This window comes from Hyla sarda, chromosome 5 (genome assembly GCF_029499605.1).
Source record: "Hyla sarda isolate aHylSar1 chromosome 5, aHylSar1.hap1, whole genome shotgun sequence".
In the NCBI taxonomy this organism is placed as follows: Eukaryota; Metazoa; Chordata; class Amphibia; order Anura; family Hylidae; genus Hyla; species Hyla sarda.
The window spans coordinates 215,400,060-215,425,232 of record NC_079193.1 but is presented as its reverse complement, the minus strand read 5'-3'; the positions used below and the strand labels follow the sequence as shown (position 1 = coordinate 215,425,232).

Sequence of the window (25,173 nt, the reverse complement as noted above, 5' to 3'; positions counted from 1 at the left end):
CTAATATTAAGCTGACAGTTCCTTTTCTGTAGAAAATATTTATATTATGCTCCTGTACAAAGGCCAGACCAGCCATTGGGCACACCCAGCATTTGCCTGGTGGGCTGGCTCATCCACCAGGCTGACTGCCTGTCCAGATGCAATTTAAATTTTTTCCCCTAAAACTATATTGAGGGCTTTGGCAGCTCTGCCCACGCAGGGCTCCCTTTTTTTTAGATGTGCTGGTGGCAGCCTCACTATATGCCAGCCCCCCCGGCCCCAAGTACAATCAGCTGGAGCAGGCACACTGTCACTTTAATAGCAGCAGTGGCTGCTGGAAGCCACACACATGTCTACTACCACCTCCCCTGACATAAAGTTTCCCTGCCCTGACTGCTACACTTTGTGCAGGATTGCCACTATGAGGGGCCCCTGGACAGAGGGGTCTGTGGTGGGACAGAGGAGTCCGGAGTAGAAATCTTGGGGGGGACAGTGGAGCCTGAAGAAGGACTTACAGGTCGAGGGGGGGGGGGGCAAAGGAGCCTGAAGGTGCATTTAGGGGTCTGAAGGACAGCAGAGCCAGGAGGAGGGCTTAGGGGGTCTAGGTGGGATGTGTAGCCTACCATTGGGCTTAGGGGTCTGGGGAAGGTAGGAACATGGAGGAGGTTGACATGCCACGCATCTGTCTACTACCACCTCCCCTGACATAAAGTTTCCCTGCCCTGACTGCAACACTCTGTGCAGGATTGCCACTATGAGGGGCCCCTGGACAGAGGGGTCTGTGGTGTGACAGAGGAGTCTGGAGTAGAAATCTTGGGGAGACAGTAGAGCCTGAAGGAGGACTTACAGGTCGAGGGGGGGGGGGGGGTGGGAGCAAAGGAGCCTGAAGTCGCATTTAGGGATCTGAAGGACAGCGGAGCCAGGAGGAGGGCTTAGGGGGTCTAAGTGGGATGTGTAGTCTAGCATTAGGCTTAGGGGTCTGGGGAAGGTAGGAACATGGAGGAGGATGACAAAGAGGCCTGGAGGAAAGGACAAAGGGGTCTGATGGAAGAGGACAAAGGGTTCTAGAGAAAGGGAACAGAGAGGTCTGGGGGGAGAGGACAGAGGAGTCTGGAGGAAGAGGACATATAGTTCTGTTGGAGAGGACAGAGGGGTCTGGAGGAGATGACAGAGGGGTCTGGAGGAAGGGGATAGAAAGAGGATTCTAAAGGAGGATTGGTGGGTCTAGGGGGCACAGTGGTATGGAGGAGAACAGTACAGAGGTGGGATTTGGTGTGGCAGTATTATTATAAGGGGCACAGTGTGTGTCAGGATTATATTCAGGAGAAACAGTCTGTGGCAGGGTTATATTGAGGGGTACAGTTGTCTGACAGGGTTATATCCAAAGGATATAGTGTGTGTCAGGGTTATATTTAGAAGGTACAGTATATAGCAGGGTTGTATTCAGAGGGTACAGAGTGTGGCAGTAATTTTAGGGACACAGTGTGGGGCAGGGTTATATTCAGGGGGCACAGTGTCTGGCAGGGTTATTTTTTGGAGGGTACAGTGTCTTGCCAGGGTATAATGATTATTGTCTTAATATAGAGATTGAGGATCTTCTGGCAAAGGGAGGAGCCAATGATGCCTGGGTATCAAACTCAGCAAAGGAAACATGTAGCTGGAAGAAGTCACTGCGGTCTGGACCAGATGTAACCTGTGAGTCACTGATATCATAGCGTATTCTCCTGACTGTCCTGTTAGAGCTTTAGTCACTTTTAGGTTCTGCAGTAATGATTGGTAAAAGTGTACCCCTGTCTGTGGCTCTCCAACTGTTGCAAAACTACAACTCCCATAATGCTTGAGGCTCTACAGGCATGATGAGAGTTACAGCTTTGCAACAGGTAGAGAGACACCTGAACTGAAGTCTGTTTAGTCTACAATGAAGGAAGGAGGCGCACTGCCAGCTTCTCCGACTCTTCTGCTAAAGTACAAAACAGCGTGGATTTAAGTTTAAAAGCTGCGGGCTAAGTAAAAAAAAGGAAAGATACAGTCCGCTTTATCTCATTAAGCCCCAACTGTTGGTGTCTGCACCTCTGTACCTTGTACGGAGGTGACAGTTGTACTTCAGATTTATTTTTTTTCCTCAGGATTCTGGGCCATTTAATTAAAATAAATATTGTTCTTGGCATTCACATATTTACCAGCTTCACTAGGTTTTGGACTATAAAAGGCCTTAGTGAGAGAGGACTACAGTCTTGTAGAATTATGAAGAATTGGTGATCTGTAAGCAAATAATGAAAAAGCATAATTCTAATTGTTGGAGGATTATAGATGGGGCAGAAGAGAGGTATCAGTGGTTAACTTTGACTTGGATTGATGGATGGATGTGAGTAATGTAATGAAAAAAATTAATAAATTCAAGGTGTATGTTTATGAACCTGCAATAAAAATACGGCAAAATGCAGGTAAATGGGTCCTCTGAATCTGACCCAAGCTACCTGTGGTGTCCCGGTACCGTATTGCATACCGTACCTTGTATGGTGGTCCCCAAAGTCCGAGTTTCTAGGTTCAGGTAGGGTCCCCCAGGTGGGACAACCCCTAGTCGCCTCTTTTATTTTCTAATTTTGTAATGTTTAAATGTATATATTTAATATAATGTATATTAGTATGCTTACCTTGGTAGCGTCGCAGGATCTTCGGTCATGTGACTATATTAATTCCTCTATGGTATGTTGGAGGACCTTTGGAGGTCCTTGGGTATCATGATTACCCATAACTCTTTGTACAGAAGATTGACAGTTGTTATGGACCAGTTAGCTTTAGTCCAGCCCCTGCCCATATAAGGGAGCTGCAGCCAATGATCGCTCTCTTGGGTTGCTGCTCTCGTGGATACCAGACTATTAGGACGGATCTGCGCAACTCACAAAGATAAGCTAGGCCATAAGCCTGCCGGCCTCAGCCTGAAACTGAACCGTGAGTTAAAATCTCAATCTCCGCTAAAGCTAGCGTGATTACTGGACCGAATCTAAACCCCTAAATCCAGTGGATAAGCGCAACAATTACCTTCCTAAGCTCAATACTTGTCAAGCTTTAATAGACCTTGTTATATGGACTGTTCCTGTTCATTATTGTATAAAATCTTCAGTAAAAGTTCCGACAAGTTTCTGCAAATCTCTGGTTGTGGACAATCAATTATTTCTTATCTCCCTATCGCTCTTGGGACGAGTGGAGGTAGGACAGACAGAGAATAGTCGGCATCCTGGCGTCACAAATAGAAAGGGTTAAACAAGCACCCTTTAGTCACCGCACAGCTACACCCCATATACCCTACACTCCCAAGCTACCACATAGCCAGCAGCACAGTATGTTTCTGATATCTCTATATATAAACAATATAAAGCAATCTCAGTGTTTGGCAGAAATACTCTACAGAACTGGTCTGACATTAACACAATGAACTCAGGAGACCATGTTGGAAATTAAAGCTTTATATTAGAAAAATTGGATTTGGACTTCATTAAAACTTTACCGCAGTTACTGTGAAAGCTGCGTATTTGCAGGCCAAAAACTTTAAGATTGTTGAGGCTTTATAAGATACATTCTTGGGCAAACACTCCAAAGTAATGAGTAAATAAATGCACGCTATATTTCCATGTAGAAAGGCAGCAATTTGTAACAATAACTCCTGAAAGAATAAAGTAAAATCATATTTTAGTCAATTTGGCAGATTTTTGGGCTCCTGGAGACAGGCTGCCCAGGTTGTGCTGGTGTCCTCTCTTCACATGGTTAGCAAACAAAAGGTTAAATAGATCATATAAACTAGATAGGGGACAAACTGCACCATCAACTACATTGACTCATGGAAATGTAGCTGTCAACCAAATAATCTTATTTAACTCCTTAGGGACTCAGCCCATTTTCACCTTTAACCCCTTGGGGACCGAGCCCATTTTGACCCTAAGGACCAGAGCATTTTTTGCAATTCTGACCACTGTCACTTTAAGCATTAATAACTCTGGGATGCTTGTACTTATGAATTTGATTCATAGATAGTTTCTTCGTGACATATTCTACTTTATGTAAGTGGTAAATTTTTGTCGATACTTGCATCATTTCTTGGTGAAAAATTCCAAAATTTCATGAAAAATTTGAAAATGTTGCATTTTTCTAACTTTAAAGCTCTCTGCTTGTAAGGAAAATAGACATCCTAAATAACTTATATATTGATTCACATATACAATATGTCTTCTTGTATGTTTGCATCATAAATTTAACTTTTTTTAATCAGAGGGCTTCAAAGTTCAGCAGCAAATTTCCATTTTTTCAAGTTAATTTCAAAATCTGAATTTTTCATGGACCAGTTCAGTTTTGAAGTGAATTTGAGGGTCTTTATGTTAGAAATACCCCATTATGGACCCCATTATGAAAACTGCACCCCTCAAAGTATTCAAAATTAGTGTTGCTCACGAATATTCGCAATGCGAATTTTATTCGCGAATATCGCATATTCGCGAATTCGCGAATATTCGCGAATATAGCACTATATATTCGTAATTACGAATATTCGTGTTTTTTTTTGTTTTTTTTTTCACAGTACACATCACAGTGATCATCCCTCTCTGCTTCCAGCTTATGTGGTGTAAAGAAGGCTCTAATACTACTGTGTGAGACTGGGGCGCGAATTTTCGCATATACGAAAATTTGCACACGCTAATTTTCACATATGCGAATTTTCTCTTATACTAATTTTCGCATACGCGAATATTCGCATATGCGAAAATAAAACGAGAATGTTGCGAATATGCGAATATTCGCGAATATATGACGAATATTCGTCCATATATTCGCGAATATTCGCGAATTCGAATATGGCCTATGCCGCTCAACACTATTCAAAATGACATTCAGAAAGTTTGTTAACCCTTTAGGTGTTTCACAGGAATAGCAGCAAAGTGGAGGCGAAAATTCAAAATCTTCATTTTTTACACTAACATTTTAGACCCATATTTTTTATTTTTACAAGGGGTAAAAGGAGAAAAAGCCCCCCAAAATATGTAACCCAATTTCTATCGAGTAAGGAAATACCTCATATGTGGATGTAAAGTGCTTTGTGGGCACACTAGAGGGCTCAGAAGGGAAAGAGCAACAATGGGATTTTGGAGAGCGAATTTTGCTGAAATGGTTTTTGGGGGGCATGTCACATTTAGAAAGACCCTATGGTGCCAGAATAGCAAAAAACACCCCCCATGGAATACTATTTGGGAAACTACACCCCTCAAGGAACGTAACAAGGGGTGCAGTGAGCATTTACACCCCACTGGTGTTTGACAAATCTTTGTAACAGTGGGCTGTGCAAATGAAAAATTACATTCTTCATTTTCACGGACCACTGTTCCAAAAATCTGTCAGTCACCTGAGGGGTGTTAAGGCTCACTATATCCCTTGTTACGTTCCGTGAGGGGTGTAGTTTCCAAAATGGGGTCACATGTGGGTATTTATTTATTTTGCGTTTATGTCAGAACCGTTGTAACCAGCAGCCACCCATGTGCAAATCCCCAGTTTAGGCCTCAAATGTACCTGGTGCGATCTCACTCCTGAGCCTTGTTGTGCGCCCGCATAGCATTTTACGTCCACATATGGAGTATCTCCGTACTTGGGAGAAATTGTGTTACACATTTTGGGGGTCTTAATTTCCTCTTACCTCTTATGAAAATGAAAAGAATGGGGCAATACCAGCATGTTAGAGTAAAAAAAAAAAAATTTTTACACTAACATGCTGGTGTAGATCCCAACTTTACCTTTTCATAAGGGGTAAAAGGAGAAAAAGCCCCCCAAAATTTGTAGCACAATTTCCCCCGAGTACGGAGATATCCAGAGCGTGGCCCTAAACTATTGCCTTGAAATATGACAGGGCTCTGAAGTGAGAGAGTGCCATGCGCATTTGAGGCCTAATTTAGGGATTTTTATACGGGTGTACCCGGATACAAGCGTTACTCTTGCCTCCTCCACCAAAAATACTGTACGTCAGTTTTCTCCAAACAGGGTGCCTCCAGCTGTTGCAAAACTCCCAACATGCCTGGACAGTCAATGGCTGTCCGGCAATACTGGGAGTTGTTATTTTGCAACAGCTGGAGTCTCCGTTTTGGAAAAACTGACGTACAAGACGTTTTTTATTTTTATTGGGGGGGGGGGGGGGGGCGACAGTGTAAGGGTGTAGTGTATATGTAGTGTTTTACTCTTTATTTAGGGTCAGTGTAGTGCAGTGTAGTGTAGTGTAGTGTTTTAACGGGTACATTCACACGTGTGGGGGTTTACAGTGAGTTTCCCGCTACAGCTGAAAATTTGCCTCATCTAAAACTTGAAGCGGGAAACTTGCTGTAAACCCCCACCTGTGTGAATGTACCTTGTACATTCATGTGGGGGAGGGGGTGGGGGGGAAAACTACAACTCTAAGCATGCACTGAAAGACCATGCATGCTGGGAGTTGTAGTTATGCAACAGCTAGAGGCACACTGGTTGGGATTGGGAAACACTGAGTTAGGTAACAGATTACCGCAGTGTTTCCAAACCACTGTCTGTTTCCTAACTCAGTGTTTCCCAACCCATGTGCCTCCAGCTGTTGCAAAACTACAACTCCCAGAAGGCATGGTCTGTCAGTGCATGCTGGGAGTTATAGTTTGGCAACGCGTTGGCATGTTGGTTTTAGGGGCTTGCCCCCCCCCCCCCTTTTTCCCTCCCTCTTTTTTTTTGGCTTTGTGATCGATTTTGAATCATTTTAACATAAGTTATTAAAAGCTACGTCTTATCCACATCCTGAGAGCTGGATTCCCTTTGTCTGTATGAGAAACACTGAGTTAGGAAACAGACAATGTTTCCCAACAAGTGCGCCTCCAGTAGTTGCAATACTATAACTCCCAGCATGCCCAGACAGCCGAAGGGCATGTTGGGAGTTGTAGTTATGCAACAACTGGGGGAGAATAGTTTGGAGACCACTGTGTAGTGGTCTCCAAACTGTAGCCCTCCAGATGTTGCAAGACTTCAACTCTAAGCATGCCCAGACTGCCCAGGCATGCTGGGAGTTGTAGTTCAGCAACATCTGAAGGGCAAGATGTTGCCGAACTACAACTCCCAGCATGCCTGAACTGTCTCGGCATGCTTTGAATTGACGTCTGGAGCGCTACAGTTTGGACACCACTGTATAGACAGTGCCTGGACAGTCTGAGCATGCTGAGAGTTGTAGTTTTGCAACATCTGGAAAGACAGTGGTCTCCAAACTGTGACCCTTCAAATGTTGCAAAACTAAAACTCCGGTCCCCACCGCATCCACAGGCACATGGCCGCCATCTTCCCCCGCTCGGCCTTGACATCCAGGGCAGAGCAGGGGAAATGAACGTTCCCCCTGCCCCTGCCCTGCGATTTGCCGATTGGCCGCATCGGCATATCACAGGGGATAGGAGGAGGTGGCACCCATGCCACCTCACTCCTATCCTTTGGGATGATTGGGGCTGTCTCTGACAGCTCCGATCATCCCTATTTTTCGGGCTATTGGGTCATCAGAGACCAGATCATCCCTGAATAGCCGCAAATCGATGATCTGAATTGATCAGCGATTTGCGGCGATCGCCGACATCGGGGCCGGGGGGTTGGGGGTCTCAGCCCCCCCCCCAGGCAGGTACGCCCTTGGTCCTTAAGTACCAGGACACAAGGGCGTATCCATAGGCCCGTGGTCCCAAACAGGTTAAGGACTCAGCCCTTTTTTTGCAATTCTGACCACTGTCACTTTAAGCATTAATAACTCTGGGATGCTTTTACATTTTATTCTGATTCTTTAACAGAGTAGTACATTTTCATCATTACTTGCATCCTTTCCTGGTTAAAATTCCCAAAATGTCATGAAAAGAAACTCTCTGCTTGTAAGGAAAATGGATATTCCAAATAAATTATATATTTATTCACATATACAATATGTCTACTTTAGGTTGGCATCGTAAAGTTGACATGTTTTCACTTTTTGAAGACATTAGAGGGCTTCAAATTATAGCAGCAATTTTCCAAATTTTCACGAAAACTTAAAAATGTCAATTTTTCAGGGACCAGTTAAGTTTGAAGTGGATTTGAGGGGCATTTCTGTGAGAAATACTCCATAAATTACCCCATTATAGAAACTAAACCCATCAAATGACATTCAGAAAGTTTGTTAACCCAAGAATAGCAGCAAATTGCTGCATTTTTTTTTTACACTAACGTGTTCTTGTACCAATGTACCAAGAACATGCGAGTGTAAAAAATGAAAATTTTGAATTTTCTCCTTCACTTTGCTGCTATTCCTGTGAAACACCTAAAGGGTTAGCACACTTATTGAATTTCATTTTTAATACATTGAGAGGTGCAGTTTTTATATTGGGGTCATTTATGGGGTATTTCTAATATGAAGGCCCTTCAAATCCACTTAAAAAATGAATTGGTCCCTGAAAAATTGGAAAATTGCTGCTGAACTTTGAAGCCCTCTGATGTCTTCCAAAAGTAAAAACATGTCAACTTTATGATGAAAATATAAAGTAGACATATTGTATATGTGAATCAATATATAATTTATTTGGGATGTCCATTTTCCTTATAAGCAGAGAGTTTCAAAGTTAGGAAAATGCTAAAATTTCAAATTTTTCATAAAATTTGGGAATTTTTCACCAAGAAATGATGCAAGTATCGACTGAAATTTACCACTAACATAAAGTAGAATATGTTACGAAAAAACAAATCCAGGAATCAGAATGAAAAGTAAAAGCATCCCAGAGTTATTAATGCTTAAAGTGACAGTGGTCAGATTTGCAAAAAAGGGCTGCGTCCTTAAGGTGAAAATGAGCTTCGTCCTTAAAGACGTTAAAGACATTTTGCCCAGTTGACAGACTTTGTGAGGCAATTTAATAAAGCCATTTTGGCTGTACTCCTGCATTTTGAGACTATCTCTAAAAAGAAGCAAGTGTTATCGGTGGAGATCCTAGCAGTGCTCCAACACCTAGATTGGGTTCCTCCAACTGAAGTCCAGGTTGCTGGTTCAAAGCCAGACTTTCAGAGGGGCACATCACTGGACTGAGAAAAGCAGGGCGGTCATTTTTATGAATTTCCCACCATCTAGGCTGTTTTGACCTTGCTGTTAGGAGGTGTTGGGTGCAGTGGTTACATGGGGGCTAGCACACATGATGAACAGGCCCAGACCAGTAGAGAGGATAATTTGGTCTGCCGACAAGCACGAGCAGTTCCGTCAGTTTCCTTGTCCACCATCCAATCATAGGTGGCACCTTTATTACACACTCCTGTCTCTACACAAACCATTTACAAGCACTTAGCTGAAGGAAATTATGTGTCACAGCACCCATTAGAACAGGACACCCATTAGTACCGAGTAGTGCCATAAATAAGCAACTTGATTGGTACGGACTAGACTGTATAATCTTTAACAACATGTTTGTTTCTGTTAAGAATCCAACGACGATTGAGTTCAGAAGTAGAGGCCTTGTTGGGAGCGCATCAATCCTGCCTTTGCTGTGGAGCAACCAAGCTACTGATGTGATGATGATGATCCATCCTCGAGAAGAGCGCAAGTGATGGCCCGCTCAGCCAATCAGCGGCAGTAGTTAGACCTCCAGCCAGTGATTGGCTAAGTGGGCTGTCACTTGCACTTGTCTAAGGAGACAAAACTGAAATGTACTTTTGTAAACAAGCCCTTACAATACCAAAAGGAACCAATGTGTTTAGTTACATTTCTGTTGTGTCTGTGGAAAGATCAGACTGTAAGTGTCTTACTTTACCGACATCAAACGCCCCAGCACAGTAGAAATGGATGCAAGTAATCCATTATCCAAGAGACAGACAAGAAGATGAGGCAACCAAAGCCAGCCAAGTATCTGCAGTTGTCATCAATGAAAGGAGACTCCATTATAAGTCCATGTCTTTTATACATATGTTGTATAATAATTGTATTTACCTTTACACAGTGCTTCCCCCTTTTACTATAACCACTTTCAGTACAGAATGGTTTATCTTCAATGGCACAAATGGTTATTAGCTAAATGACCTATCTGAAAGCTTGACAAACAATGCTCAATTACGTCTCTTTATCTTTATCAGGGAGGGAAGGAGGATCAATATGAGAAGATTTGGTTTCATTGTGCTCCAGCTACTGTAATTAGCTTCATTTCACAAGGTGCCGAGGAGGGCAGGATTTTTGGCATGGTAAGTTTGATTAGAAATGGAGAGGAGCAAATTCTTCAGCATTTCCTTCAGTACAGATTAGAGAATACACTTTTCTTTATATTCATTCAGTAGCTCGGGGTAAGAAAGCTTAAAAACTTTGGACACACTTGTATATTTGTATAAAGTTAATGCGCCAAAGGTTGCCTTTATGTTGCAAATGACTTCACAATATCCTAATAATTGACAGTACATATAAATCATTTTCAAATATTTTCAAATTTCAGGTGTATTTATAGTTTCTACTGAGTAACAATTAGTATGTATAAAAGATACTTCTAACTTTACCATTAGGGCCATACAGCGTGATTTCAAGAGGGCCATTCTGTGCTGGTAAATTTGATGAAACTATAGGAATAAGAGCCATATTTTTTTTTCTTTTACTGCTTTCTGAATCTGAAACCATAAAGTTAAAGGAAGTCTGTCAGCAGGAGATTCCACTTCAATTTAGGTAGCAAATATATGTTGGTAATGCAGCACTCTTCAAAGGAGCAGGAAACATCAGGAACATGGGAATAAAACACAGCGAGCCCAGGGGTGCAGAGGTGGCTCCGTTTTGTGGTAAAGCTTGCTTGGTCATGTGTCAAAACTGAGCCATCGCTGCTCCTCTGGGCTCTCTGTGAGTCGTTGTGTTTTATTCCCATTTTTCTGATGTTTTCTGCACCTTTGATGTCTGAATAAAGTTTCTTTACTTGAGCCGTCTGGAGGGTGAGTGCTGCAATACAAAAGTCTATTTGTTACTGTAACTGAACTTCTTTTCTGATGCCGGCACTCCCGGCGGGCTCCACATCAGTATTAGTGACTCCTACTACCAACTGCAGTATATATCATTTTCAGTTTTCCTGCCATTCCAATAGCCACCCTGGTGCCGAGCACTTTTTGGGTCTCCATAGTCATGTTATACAACTTCAATTTAGGATGCCCTAAAAAAACAACTAGCAGGAGCTCTTGTATGTTAATGTAGCCTCCATACCTAATATATCACTGGCTAAGCAGGACAGTTGTAGATGCAGACAAGGAGTCCTGCTTAGACAATTAACTGTGTGGTTCTAGGGAGGAGAACTCATTTGGCATCCTACTACCCTCTGAGATATTTTAATGAGGACTTGCAGTACATTTCCCAAATTGCAAGGATCTGTACCAGCAATGCATTCCTTTTCAGATACTTGTTTAGCGTGGAAAAACTCTAGGCAGACCGTGAACACTTTAACTTTGGAGAATAGGGTTGGAGGCTGTGACTCGTGAAGCAACTGTAATTTGCTGCTTGGTCTTGTTTCTCCATCGTCTGTCAATGTTTTGCCCAAGTATGACTGGTTAGATTTAAAAATAAATTTAGCATGAGTTTGCTTGTTAAACAGTAAACAAGATGGTTATACTGAAGATTTGCCTTGGATTTAATGCAAACCCATAACTGATGGAACATCTAAACTTAAAGGGGTACTCTGGTACTTAAATTAGTGTTTGATTGCGGAGGGGGGGTTGTTGGGTCCAGGGTCCAATCACTGAGACCCTGCCAGAAGTCAAGTCCTTGGAAGAAAGTGTGGGAACTTACCCAAGATTTCCACACAAGGGCTGGTCCTGCAGGACTCCTGTTAATGCGAACAGTGCTTTTCTGTGGAACAAGTGCAGGAACTCAGTTCCCATGTGTTCCTGCAGGACTTGAGCCCTGGTCCCTGTGCGATCTCTTGCTCGACACCGCGATCAGATACTTATCCCCTATCCTGTGGAAAGGGTATAAATTATTAGGTACCAGAGTACACCTTTAACATAATACAATATAATCAGCTGTTATGAGTGCACATAAGGATCACCATACTGTATGTGCCTATGTATGTAATAAATGTTATTTCCACAAATATAATGAATTGAAATTAATTTCTTCCCTTTATTACAGCTTCACTTTACCTTGAAATATACATAGTTACATAGTTAGTATGATTAAAAAAAGACATACATCCATCAAGTCCAACCAGGGAATTGAAGGGAAGGGTGTAAGGGGATAAGAGAAAGGGATGTAGTTTTATAATTCTGCATAAGCATTACCTACATTAATGTTAGATTTCTCTCTCTTTTATCTATCTCACATTAATAGTAACTCTAAAAGATGTCATATTGATGGAGAAGTTCAATGCTTTTTATTGTCTACTGCTAGTCTGTAATATGGTAACCATCTGGTAGCCAAAACTTTAACGGGTTATCTCAAGATTAAAGGGGTACTCCACTGCCCCATCGTTCGGAACATTTTGTTCCGAACGCTTGGAGTGGGTGGCTGGGGTCAGGATGTCACGACCACACCCCTCGTGATATGAAATCACGCCCCCTCAATACACGTCTATGGGAGGGGGCGTGGTGACCTGTAGACTTGCATTGAGGGGGCATGGTGTGACGTCATGAGGGGCGTGGTCATGATGTCACGACCCTCGGAGTCGGCACCCAGCGTTCTAAACGAACACTGGGTGCTGCACAGAGATTGCGGGGGTCCCAGCTGCGGGACCCCCGCGATCAGACATCTTATCCCCTATCCTTTGGATAGGGGATGATATGTCTAGGGACAGAGTTCCCCTTTAAAATGCATCCCCTTTTTTATCCCTTAGCTGAATGGTTGGGGTCACATGCCTGGGACACCCCCCCCCCCCGCCCCACACATCACAAGAATAGAAGTTAATTGTCCTGAGTAAATGCATCGGCAGCACACATGCTCGGCTTCTCGGCCTTTTGGCTTAGATCAAGTGTAGTATCTGTTCTTATCAGTGTCAGAACAGGGGCACTGATGTAGGATGGATGCTGCATGGAGAGGGCAGGTGTACCAGGGCATTCAAGGGCTGGTTCTGAGGAATCAGCTTGACGGCTGCCCCGATGTGACCTGTTTCCTCCGGGTCTCGCCATGAGGCTGAGAGGGTCTAGAGCCGAGGTACTTTAGTGGCTCGGGGAGTCGTGACCGGCGGGATATCCGGGCAGTATACCTGCACACATTCACTTATTTATTTATTTTTGTCACTGTGTCACTTTTTGCATGTTGTGTGTTCACAGGATTGTTAGGATGCGATAGCCCTTCTGGGTATCTCTCCTAGCAGTCTAGGGGAGGTGTGTGTGGCCATCAGGTTCCACATCTCCCTGCAAAAACCCCAGGTACTCCTGCATGGGCAGGGACCCGACCGTTTACGGCTCTGCAAGCAGATACCTGGGCTAACACCAAGGAAGATGCCGGGAGCATTTGTAGTCCCTTAGTAGCTTCAACGAAAAGGGACATCGAACCTGGAACCTTGCAGGTACCTTTTGGTCCAGAGGCAAAGTGTAAGGTTTGTTGGGGGGCCTCTCTCCTGTCAGAGAAGGGCTTGTGATAGACCGCATCCTTTGTGCACTTTTTTGTGTGTAACACTTTGCACTTTTTCTTGCACTTTGGGTGATTAGAGAGCATGTTACTCGGCTCTTAGATAAAGAAAAAAACAAAAAAAATAACACATGCCCGGCCACCACTCCATTCACTGTCTAAAGGACTACCAAAAATTGTTGAGTTTACCACTCAGCAGCATTTAAAAGCCCCATAGACAATAAATGAAAATGAAATGAATCATAGCTGGCTGTTGTCTACTTTAGATTCTTGGGTTTTGAGTTGTGCATTTTCAGGTGGAAAGACAAAGAACCTTCAATTTACTGCCCTCCCTTTTTGGCTCTCTTTCCCTCCAGGAGTACTTTCTAAGATCTTTGTCGTTTTGATGGTGACTATATGTCTGCAAGAAATGTATCTTGTACCCTATGTAGATGGTTGGCTGGTAAATGCCTCTTGTTCAGAAGCCTACTTTAGTTGTGATCAGGTGGCTGAAGGACCACAAGTTTATCATGAATTTGGAAAAGTCACTTCTTTCACTCACAAGGTCTGTTAAATACCTGTGCCAAGGAGTGTTATCGATTCTGCATGGTCATGCTATGAAGGTGCTAGGTCTTTTAGAGGCTGCCATAGATGCTTTCCCTTGGGCCAGAGTCGAGTATGTATTGCACTGACCTGATAATTAAGCCTGTAATAGTTGATTCGTTATGGGAGTCACAGAGGGCTAGAGAAGGCCTTGGGCTGGCCTCCACGATCACATAGGGAAACTGTTTTGACCCCAAAACCCAACCACAATAGCTGTCTAGATACCGCTGTCAGCTTTGACAGAGGCATCAAAACAGTTAAGTAGCTAGTACAGTGGTCCCTCAACATACGATGGTAATTCGTTCCAAACGACCCATCGTATGTTGAGGGATTCGTGCAATGTAAAAAGTGCATTTAATACTCACCTGTTCCCGCCGCTCCGAACCGCGTCCTCACCGCTCCCGATGCTGTCCCAGGGGCTCCCGATGCTGTCCCGCTGCTCCGGCGTCTTCTTCGATATCCTCCGGCTTCTTCCGCATCTTCTCCAGGGTCCGGGCCTCGCTTTCTGGTGACGTTATTACGCTGCTGCGCCGGCACGGCGTGTGTAGCGAAGTAATAACGATGCCGTAAAGCGAGGCCCAGACCCTGGTGAAGATACAGAAGACGCCGGAGGATCCCGAAGTGGACCCGGAGCAGCGGGGATAGGTAAGCGAACCTGTCCGGATGCTTAATCTGCTATTCGACAGCAGCTTAAGCATTTTGCGCTGTCAGATAGCAGTTAATGCGATGGCCCCGACATATAAAAGCATCGTATGTCGATGCTGACATCGACATGCGATGGCCTCTGAGAGGCCATCGTATGTCGATTTGATCATATGTCGGGGCCATCGCATGTCGGGGGGTTACTGTATCAGAGATTGCTCTGTGGTAAATTATGTGATTTTCAAAGATGACCTCTTTGAGAAGACCATCTGCTTGTCCAGACCACATTTTCAGTTACCCATTTTTAATTACAACTCTGAAAACCATTTTTTGTGCAATTTTGGGTGGTCAACTCAAAGAGAATTCAATGTATGTTGAGAATCACATAGGCTGGAGGGAAGTGTTTGAAACAACAGAAAACATTTAAAGGGGTACTCTGCCCCCAGACATCTTAAGGATAGGGGATAGGATGTCTGATCACGGGGGGACCGCGGCTGGGAACCCCCGAAATCTCTCCTGCAGCACCCTAGTCATCTGGGTCACGGTGTTGCGTGCCTGATGACTGGTTATGCAGGGGACAGTGGATCATGACATCACGGCCCCGCCCCCTAGTGACATCACACCCCCTCCCATAGTGGCATGACATCTCTAATGCACCAAATAACTTCATTTGCATATTTAGATCTTCTTGACCATGTGAAAAAAAGCTAAACAGCTTTGGAAACATTGTCACCTGCACTATTACCCTGTACAAGCAGGTTAGTGCGGGTGACACTGGTGACAGATTCCTTTTAAACATGTGTGGTGTCCCGGTACCGCATCCTATACAGTACCTGTATATAGGTCCCCATAGCCAGAGTCCCTAGGACATCGGTGTCATTCTTATTTAGTCCACCCCTTGTCACCTCTCATCTAGATATTAGTTATCTTACAGTCTACTCAGGATTTATATAAATATAATTGTACAAATGTATATAAGTGGTTAATTACCTGTACGGAGCGTAACAGGACCTGCGGGTCAAGTGATCAGGTGGACTCTATGGTTTTTTGCTTAAGGACCTTTGGAGGTCCCTGGGACGTATTGCGCCCACAATTCCTTGAAACAGTGAGTGACAGATATTCGGACCAATTAAAACGGCCCAGCCCCTGCCCATATAAGGGAGTGTCGGCCATAGCTCGCTCTCTTGTTCCCGGGCTTTCATGAGAGAAGGATCTGCGATGCTGTCATCAGTGAGTTTAGGCCTGAGCCTTGCGGCAACGTCTGATCGTTACCAAACCGTGAGTGTATCAATCCCTAAGCACTCTGCAAGATCACCGGACCGTATCAATCCCCTAAATCCGGACGGATCTTCGCAATTAACCCTAAATCTAGAGACTTATAAAACAAGTCAAGGTCCGCAACAACTGCCAGTCACTGAAGTGTATAGAGACTGTTTTGATGAGACTGTTACTATTCATTGGATGTATCGCAAGCCTTTAAGTAAAGTTTATCCAAGTTCAAGTTCAACTATCTTGTGGACCTTCAGTCACACATGTAGTCACCAAGCATTCAGTTTTACTTATCCTATTCATTTATTGTAAAAGTAGTTATCGATATTAACAATGGGAAAGAAAACATAAGTTTAACCTGTAAGCAGAATAATACACTGCTCAGTCTGATTATACAAACAATACATTCTCTTGTATGTTCAAAATATTGAATGCATTTAAATGAATGTATATTTCATTGATACATTTCACACTGAGCACAGTTGTCAGTAACATATTTAATTTCCTCCATTGCCAATAAATGTAACATCTTTATTATAATGGATTAAAAGCTTATTCATATGATTCATGGAACTGGTCTTTCATAGTAATTACTGATCCAATTGGCATGCAGATAGTTATTTGATCTGAGCTTTAAGTGCCAAGGATATGGAACTGGCATAAAAGATGGCCCACCCGCCAGGAAAGAAACATGTGCATAGATTTTCAGACTGCTTGTTTAGTCCCATGACTGACTGTCACCTATACCCTTAGGCAAAGTGGAGCCATCTGAGAAATGGGCACAGTGCCACCCGAGCAGATGGATGAGAAGGAAAGCAGATTTCATGAATGTGTTTGAAAAGGGCAGGGATTAGTTTTGAATGTCCAAAGACTAATACTGTGGGTGTGTCAGAAAGTTTGTAGAAAAGCAGGATTTACTTTTTAGCACACATGGGGATATACATGTCCCTTACCATGTCCATAATACATCACTAGTAATGTGCAAATTGTAATTATTATATATTACCCATTAGTATCTGGTCTTATTTGTAAAGTTTTTTTAAAAAAAGTAACCCCCCTCCCTTCCTATTCTATTCTAGTTTCAATTGCAAAAAATGTTCTAAATTGTCATACATCGTATAAAGAATTTGCATATGTTTCTTAAAGGGTATCTCTCATCAAAAAAACTTTTGATATATTATAGATTAATGTATGCAGAATAACTTTACAATTGCATGTTATTAAAAAATATGCTTCTTTCTATTTAATTTTCCACTTTGAAGAAATGACCACTAGGGGTCTCCCTACCAGTCCTGGCAGCAAGCATTTCAGACTCATGCTGGAGTCCTAAACACTACAAGCTGCCAGTCTGCTTTGTTCACAAAGGAGAACACTCAGAGCTGCCAGTCTGCTTTGTTCACAAAGGAGAACACTCAGAGCTGCCAGCCTGCTTTGTTCACAGCCTGTTTGGCTGTGAACAAAGAAGGCTGGCAGCTCTGAGTGTTTAGGACTCCAGTCAGAAATGCTTGCTGACAGGACTGATCGGGAAAAATACAATAGAAAGAAGCATATTTTTCCTTAACATGCTATTGGAAAGTTATTCAACATTCATTAATCTAAAATATATCAAAAGTTTATTTGATGACAGGTACCCTTTAAACTGAATAAATACTTGTTTTTATGCCACATATTAAGTGGAATGACATTGCGCAAAAATTGTACGACTTTTTAAAAAGCTGAATAAAAAAAATTTGTCTAAAATCTCACTACACTTAAACTGCGCCCCTTTAATATTGAAGCCATACTACTTTGTCAGACAAGATGCAAATGTGCCTAAAACATAGAACATAACGCTTAGTTAAATGTATATATTGGCAACTTTGGTATAGCAATATTTGGTGCATGATAATGTGATAATACCATGTATCTAAATATTTGTCATACAGCTACCAAATAGCATAATAAATGCCGCAACAGCACAACACTATATAACTGACGCATACTGACTGGATAATACCACAATGCTATTACTGCATAAAATCCACTGTACAAAGATTAATATCTCTCCGACCCAACACTGTAACATATATAGTGAGTAATATATACCAGCTCTATAAAGGTTCTGCAGATCGTATAAGTGTTTACAGTACAGTATTTACAAGGGGCGTCTTCTCTGATCAGTCGTTTACTTTTCTTCTCCATTTTGCCTAGGACATCATAAAGACTTCTTCTAAAACATCTGTCAGACAAACATAGGCTCCTTGCTCCAGCACTTCTTTATAGCAGTTAGGCCCAAATTGTGCTCATATACTATAACTAGGCTCCCTCTGTGCCCCCATATAGTAGTTAGGCTCCTCTGTCCCCCCCAGTATAGAAGTTAGGCTCCTCTGTGCCCCCGTATAGTAGTTAGGCTCCTCTGTGCCCCCGTATAGTAGTTAGGCTCCTCTGTGCCCCCATTTAGAAGTTAGGCTCCTCTGTGCCCCATATAGTAGTTAGGCCCCCTCTGTGTGCCCATACAGTATTTAGGCCCCTCTGTGCCCACATACAGTAGTTAGGCAATAGGTCAGTGTAAAAGTGCCACATGTGCATTATATTGAGATAAGGGAGACATAGTATCAGATTTTAAGTGTGTGTACATTATCTAATAAAGCAAGTGGGGATTTATTGTAGTTTATGGAAAATACAGGGTCGTTAATATAGGCAGTCTATGGAAATGTAATGGAATTGACCCTCCATTAAACCGGTCTCTCCTTGTATGGGCAGGGAAAAGGTGAAGTCCTGCACTTGCCCTCAACCCTTGTCCCTTCCTATTGCGTATTTGCCCTTACTGACTGATCATGACACGTCCACCATCCCCCCTGTCACCCATGTCCACCCTCCTGTCATCCATGTCCGCCTTGTCCACCCCCCTATCCATCCCTGTCACCCAAGTTCACCTCCCCTGTCCACCCCTGTCACCCATGTTTACTTCCCCTGTCCACCCCCCTGTCCATCCCTGTCACCAATGTTTACCCCCCCCTGTCCACCCCTCTGTCCCTTTGTCACCCCTCTTTTACCCCCTTGTCATCCTTGTCCACCCCCTATCGATCCCTGTCACCCATGTTCACCTCCCCTGTCCACCCCCCTATTCACCCCTCTGTCACCCCATTGTCATCGTTGTTAACCCCCCTGTCAACCCTGTTCACCCCCCATCTCCCATGTCCACCCCCTGTCTCCCGTGTCCACCCTCCTGTCATCTATGTCCACCTTGGCCACCCCTCTGTCACCCCTGTCCATCCCCCTTTCTCCCATGTTCAACCCCCCCTGTCTACCCCTGTCACCCATGTACACCCCCTATTCACCCCTCTGTCCCTTTGACATTCCTTCCCACCCCTCTTTTACCCCCTTGTCACTCCTGTCCACCCCTCTGACCCCCTGTCCATCCCCCAGTCTACCCCCCAATCTACCCCCTGTCACGCTTATCCACCCCCTATTCACCCCATTGTCCCTTTGTCACTCTTTTATCCCCTTGTCATCCTTGTCCACCCCCTGTCACCCCTGTTCACCCCCCTGCCTCCCATGTCCACCCCCCCCTATCTCCCATGTCCACCACCCATCATCCATGTCGTCCTTTGGCCACCCCTCTGTCACCCCTGTCCATCCCCCTGTCACCCACATCCCCCCTGTTCACCCCCAGTCTTCCCCTCTGTCACCTGTGTCACTCCTGTCCATCCCCATCCCCCATGTTCATCCTCCATTGTCCACCCCTCTGATCACATGCTTGTCAACCATGTCCACCCACTGTTCACCCCTCTGTCCCTTTGTCACCCCTGTCCACCCCTCTGTTACCACCTTGTCACGCCTGTCCACCCTCTGCCACCCCCTACTCCCCTGTCACCCATGTACACTCCAATACACCCCTCTGTCACCTCTGTACACCCCTCTACACCCCTGTCACCCATGTACACCCCTCTGTCACCCATGTACACTCCTCTACATCCCTCTGTTCCCCATGGACACTCCTATACACCCCTCTGTCACCCCTGTACACCCCTATCACCCTACACCCATCTGTCACCCATGTACACCCCTCTGTCACCCATGTACACTCCTCTACATCCCTCTGTCCCCCATGTACACTCCTCTACACCCCTCTGCCACCCATGTACACCCCTCTGTCACCCTTGTACACCTTTCTGTCACCCATATACACTCCTCTGTCACCCATGTGCACTCCTCTACATCCCTCTGTCCCCCATGTACACTCCTCTACACCCCTCTGCCACCCATGTACACCCCTCTGTCACCCTTGTACACCTTTCTGTCACCCATATACACTCCTCTGTCACCCATATGCACTCCTCTACACTCCTGTCACTCTTGTACACCCCTTTGTGACCCATGTACACCCCTCTGTCACCCATGTACACTCCTCTACACCCCTTTGCTACCCATGTACACCTCTCTGTCACCCATGTACACTCCTCTACACTCCTCTGTCACCCATGTACACTCCTCTACACTCCTGTCACCCATGTACACTCCTCTACACCCGTTTGCCACCCATGTACACCTCTCTGTCCCCCATGTACACTCCTCTACACTCCTGTCACCCAAGTACACCTCTCTGTCACCCATGCAAACTCCTCGACACTCCTCTGTCACCCATGTACACTCCTTTGTCACCCATGTACACTCCTCTACACCCCTCTGTCACCCATGTACACTTAACTACAACCCTCTGTCACCCACGTACACCAATCTATCACCCATGTATACTCCTCCACACCCCTCTTCCACCCATTGTAAGGATTTCACCCTGGGGATAGCTCTGGGATCGTCCTGGACACAGCCACAGGGCACGTTTCTACTTCATTCAGAAGGAAAACAACCGTTCTTTATGCAGTCTTGCTCCTTGTCAGCTTTATTAGATAGGTTGCAGGATAAATAAAAACATAACACAGGAACAAACAAAACCCTAGACCGTCTAGTCACTGACTACACAACCCAGCATGCCCTGACTATCAACTGGAGGGCTTTTCCCTGCCAGTTAAAACACAAGTTTCCTGCAACCTTTTACTGACTGTTCACACACAGTGTTTGCAACCTCTTGTTGTGTGTACTAAGACCCATTGTCTTGTCCACGTCACTGTTTTGGGTGTTACTCACAGCCCTGGCTGTGTGTTCCTCACAAGGACCCCTGTCTCCCCCCCAAAACCACCTTGCTGTCTTCTGGGGAGAGCACACACACACTATTGTTTCCTTTTCTTATATCTACACTTCCCACCATTCTTCTGGTCTCATTAATTAGGCACCTGATGAGCATCTCTGCTAGTTCAGCTAGGATAAAGGACTGGGAAAAACACCCTTTAATTGCCCTCAAACCTGCCTCAATGCCACATTCCCCCCCCCCCCCCCCCCCGCTCAGACTACCAGGAAGGAGCACTTGACTTCAATAAGACAGTGGTGTCCAACTGCCTTTCCTTTTACTTGATCAACTTTGTCCAACAGGTTAAGGCACTTGACTTACTTCTTCAGCAGATTTTATATGCACCACTTCAATGGCGCACCCTTCTTTCATTCGCACTTTCACCAGCAACCGAGCACAAGACTTTTGGTCACCTTTGACAAATCCCTTGTAGAAGGCTCTATTCATGTCGTGCCTTTCCAACGCCTGGTTCTTCATCTTAGTCTGTGCAGTGCTCTTGACACTAGGTGTGGACAAGGTAGATGCTCCAGGCCTTTGTGTTCTGTCAACGGTACGATATGACCACCACCCGAACTTTGCTGGTGGCCAACCAAGCCTGTATTACCCATTTGCAGGACTTCTAAGACATTCTCCACAATTCCAGGAGGCTTCCCTTTATTGCACCTGTCCATCTTCTCCTTGAGAAGGACTCTTCTCCAAATTCTACTTTTGCAGACTTTCTTCTAGTGTTTTCTGGAACTAATCCATCACCTCTCAAGGTTTCTACCACGACCCCGATTTCTATCACAGTGACCTCTTTTTACGAACTTTGCTTTCTCATTAGCATTTTCTTTAGGGACACCAACCTTCACAGGCTCATCTGTGGGCTTAGAATTCTTGGCTCCTTTAGGACTCTCTTCACTGGCACCTTCAGATGTGTCACTTACTGTACTTGCAGCTTCTGCAGTTATCTCTGACTTCTCTGTTATTTCACCACGATCTCTCTGCTCACCGGCAGAAATGTCTAGGGCTCGTGGGTCTGCAACAACATCTGGTCCAGTGGTTCGACCTTCCTGGTCATGATCCATCTCTGGTCCAAACGTCACATCTCTTTCACTCAGGACTCTGTCTATGACAGTAAGCGTAGCACCCGGCTCCACATGTACTCTCTTCAGTACTTCTGCATTATCCACATACATCTCTGTAGCTTCTTTTCCGGTCACCTCTTCCAGATGACCGCGCAATTTCAACCCCCCTTTGGGCTTATCTTTATTCACAATGTTCATCATAGCTCCCTCTTTCTCGGTCTCAGTGACAGCGCAACTCTAGCCCCGCCTTGGGCTCATCTTCAGCTGGCGGATGAATCACATGTTCCTTTACCTGATCCGTTTCTGGTTTTACTGAAGATTCTATTTCAGTCAGAGGCACACTTGTCACTTGAGTCCCTGGATCCTCTTGGACTTGACTCGCAGTCTATTTTTCAGCTCTCCCAGCAGTCTGGCAGACCCCTATCTGACATATATCTAGTGACTGCTGACACTCCCTATCCTCAGCCTCTGTTGAGTAACTCTCAACTAGTGTGTGGTGCAAGTCAAGTGTTGTGGGCCTATCAGGTGTACCTGCACTAGTTACCTGACAGTCTTCCCATAATTGCAGAAAAAATTGGAAATCTGTCCCCAGTACTACATCATACTCCAAGGAGGGCTCTATTGCAACCTTGTGACTCACAATACCATAGGGAGTTGAAATACAGACATTAAAAGTTTTATAACCCCAAATACCTGCCTGTATAGACACTATGACACGGTCCGGCTTTCTGCTACTGGTCTTTACCAGACTTAATAGGACCCTAGGCTCTAGCAAAGTAATCATCTTTTTACCATCTACTATCAGCTCACACAGGTTTTCTATTGTCCTGTTTGAATTGGCAGCAGTACACATTACTTCAGTAAACATAGGCATGCCTTTTTCACACAAAACAGTATCACATTGCACATGTTCAAAATTTACAGGACAGTTCATAGCAATATGACCTAACTCATGCATTTTGTAAAATTTCCTCCCAGCCCTGCATTCAACATTTTCTGTTCACCAGACTTTTTTTAGTTCAACCTGCAGAGTGTGAACAGTCTCATCAGTCTTCAAGAGGGGTTCCCCACCCTCACATGATTTCACAACTAGACATTGGTTGGAGTCGCCTTGGACAGAGTTCACACAGTCAAGTAGTGACACACCACCCACCACTCCCTCAGGAACCTTTGTGTGCGATTTCTCTGGCACTCTCTCCCCCTCCCAAAACTGCCAAAAATATGGGAAGTCTCTGCCCAGTATAATCTCTATCTGAAGCTCGGCAGACACCTCCATAACACGGCTCACTGTCCCATAACAGGTTTCAAAGTCAATCAGAACAATCTTACCAGGCTCTGGTCGGGTCTTCAAAAAGGGTATTATGTCCGGCATGACTCTGGATAAAGCCTGGCAACAGTCCAAATCCACGAACAGTGGGATTCCACCCACCAGTAACTCACGGGTCCTCACCTCCATCTTTTCTGGTCTCCTGACCTGAGGATCATCAGGTGTGAAGACGTCCTCTTGCGGTGCTGCAGCTGATCTCTTTAAGGTGCTCACCATACCATCCATCTTAGCAAACTGGTTGCTGTCCACATCGGTTGCTCCTAGTAATGGCATTTCAATGTCGACCCATCAGCAAAACAAATAATCCCATACGGCTTACTGCTGTTGTGCCATTCTCTCCTCACCTGAGAGAGCGCTCACTCGCTTGATGCGATCCGTTGCCCCTAGCCATGCTTTCACCACAGGCTCATTCCTGCTCTTGTACTCCACAGCTGGGCTTGTCCCACTTGCAACATGCATGGTTGGTTGCTCCTGGCAACAACTTCACTGCAACTCGCCCGTTGGTTGCTCTTAGCAACGTGCTGCACGCATCCTCGACCAATTGTAAGGATTTCACCCTGGGGATAGCTCTGGGATCGTCCTTAACTCAGCCACAGGACAAGTTTCTACTTCATTCAGCAGGCAAACAACAGTTCTTTATGCAGCCTGGCTCCTCGCCAGCTTTTTTAGATAGGTTGCAGGATAAATAAAAACATAACACAAGAACAAGCAAAACTCTAGACCGTCCAGTCACTGACTAAACAACCCAGCATGCCCTGGCTATCAACTGGAGGGCTTTTCCCTGCCAGTGAAAACTCAAGTTTCCTGCAACCTTTTACTGACTGTTCACACACAGCGTTTGCAACCTCTTGCTGTGTGTGCTAAGACTCCTTGTCTTGTCCACTTCACTGTTGTGGGTGTCACTCACAGCCCTGGCTGTGTGCTTCTCACAAGGACCCCCCCCCCCCCCCCCCCCCCAAAGTCACCTTGCTGTCTTCTGGGGAGAGCACACACACTATTGTTTCCTTTCCATATATCTACGCTTCCCACCATTCTGCTGGTCTCATTAATTAGGCACCTGATGAGCATCTCTGCTAGCTCAGCTAGGATAAAGGACTGGGAAAAACACCCTTTCATTGCACTCAATCCTGCCTCAATGCCACACCATGTACACCCCTCTGTCACCCATGTAAAAAAAATTGCGGAGCATAATAGGTTTGTTTTGCATGTTTACCTGTGAAGAATTGTGGCTGGAAGAAATCGTCATGATGGCACGGACCAGATGGAGAAGAAACAACGCTGATTAGAGAAGACTTCATTTGTGAGCAGCTGTCTAAAGCAGCACTGTAATCTACATACCCACAGATAAATAGATACTGTGCATTGTGGCTTTGTCCCTTTTTTTTTTTTTTTTTGCTTGTCAACTTCGGTAGGGGTGTCCCGTGAAAAAAATTCCGAGGGGTGCCACGAGCCAAAAAAAGTTTTAAAACACTGGGCTAGAGTGTCACTCTACTAACTGACTAGACAACAAACAGACATTTAAAGAGACACCGCTCCAACAGTCTTGTATTTGATTTCCACATACATAAAGTAGGCCTCT

At 44.7% G+C, this 25,173-nt stretch overlaps 1 protein-coding gene and 1 pseudogene across 1 annotated transcript in view; one reads left to right on the top strand and one right to left on the bottom strand.

The window, feature by feature from the left end:
* LY86 (lymphocyte antigen 86) overlaps window positions 1–24,906 on the bottom strand; it is a 78,671-nt gene extending 53,765 nt beyond the window's left edge. The window contains exon 1 of the mRNA XM_056521096.1: window positions 24,808–24,906. Coding sequence (XP_056377071.1) covers window positions 24,808–24,892 — 85 coding nt within the window. The 5' untranslated portion in view covers window positions 24,893–24,906. The remainder of the gene's footprint in view (window positions 1–24,807) is intronic.
* Window positions 12,909–13,029, top strand: LOC130274649 (U2 spliceosomal RNA; annotated as a pseudogene).
* Window positions 24,907–25,173: the final 267 nt, after the last annotated feature.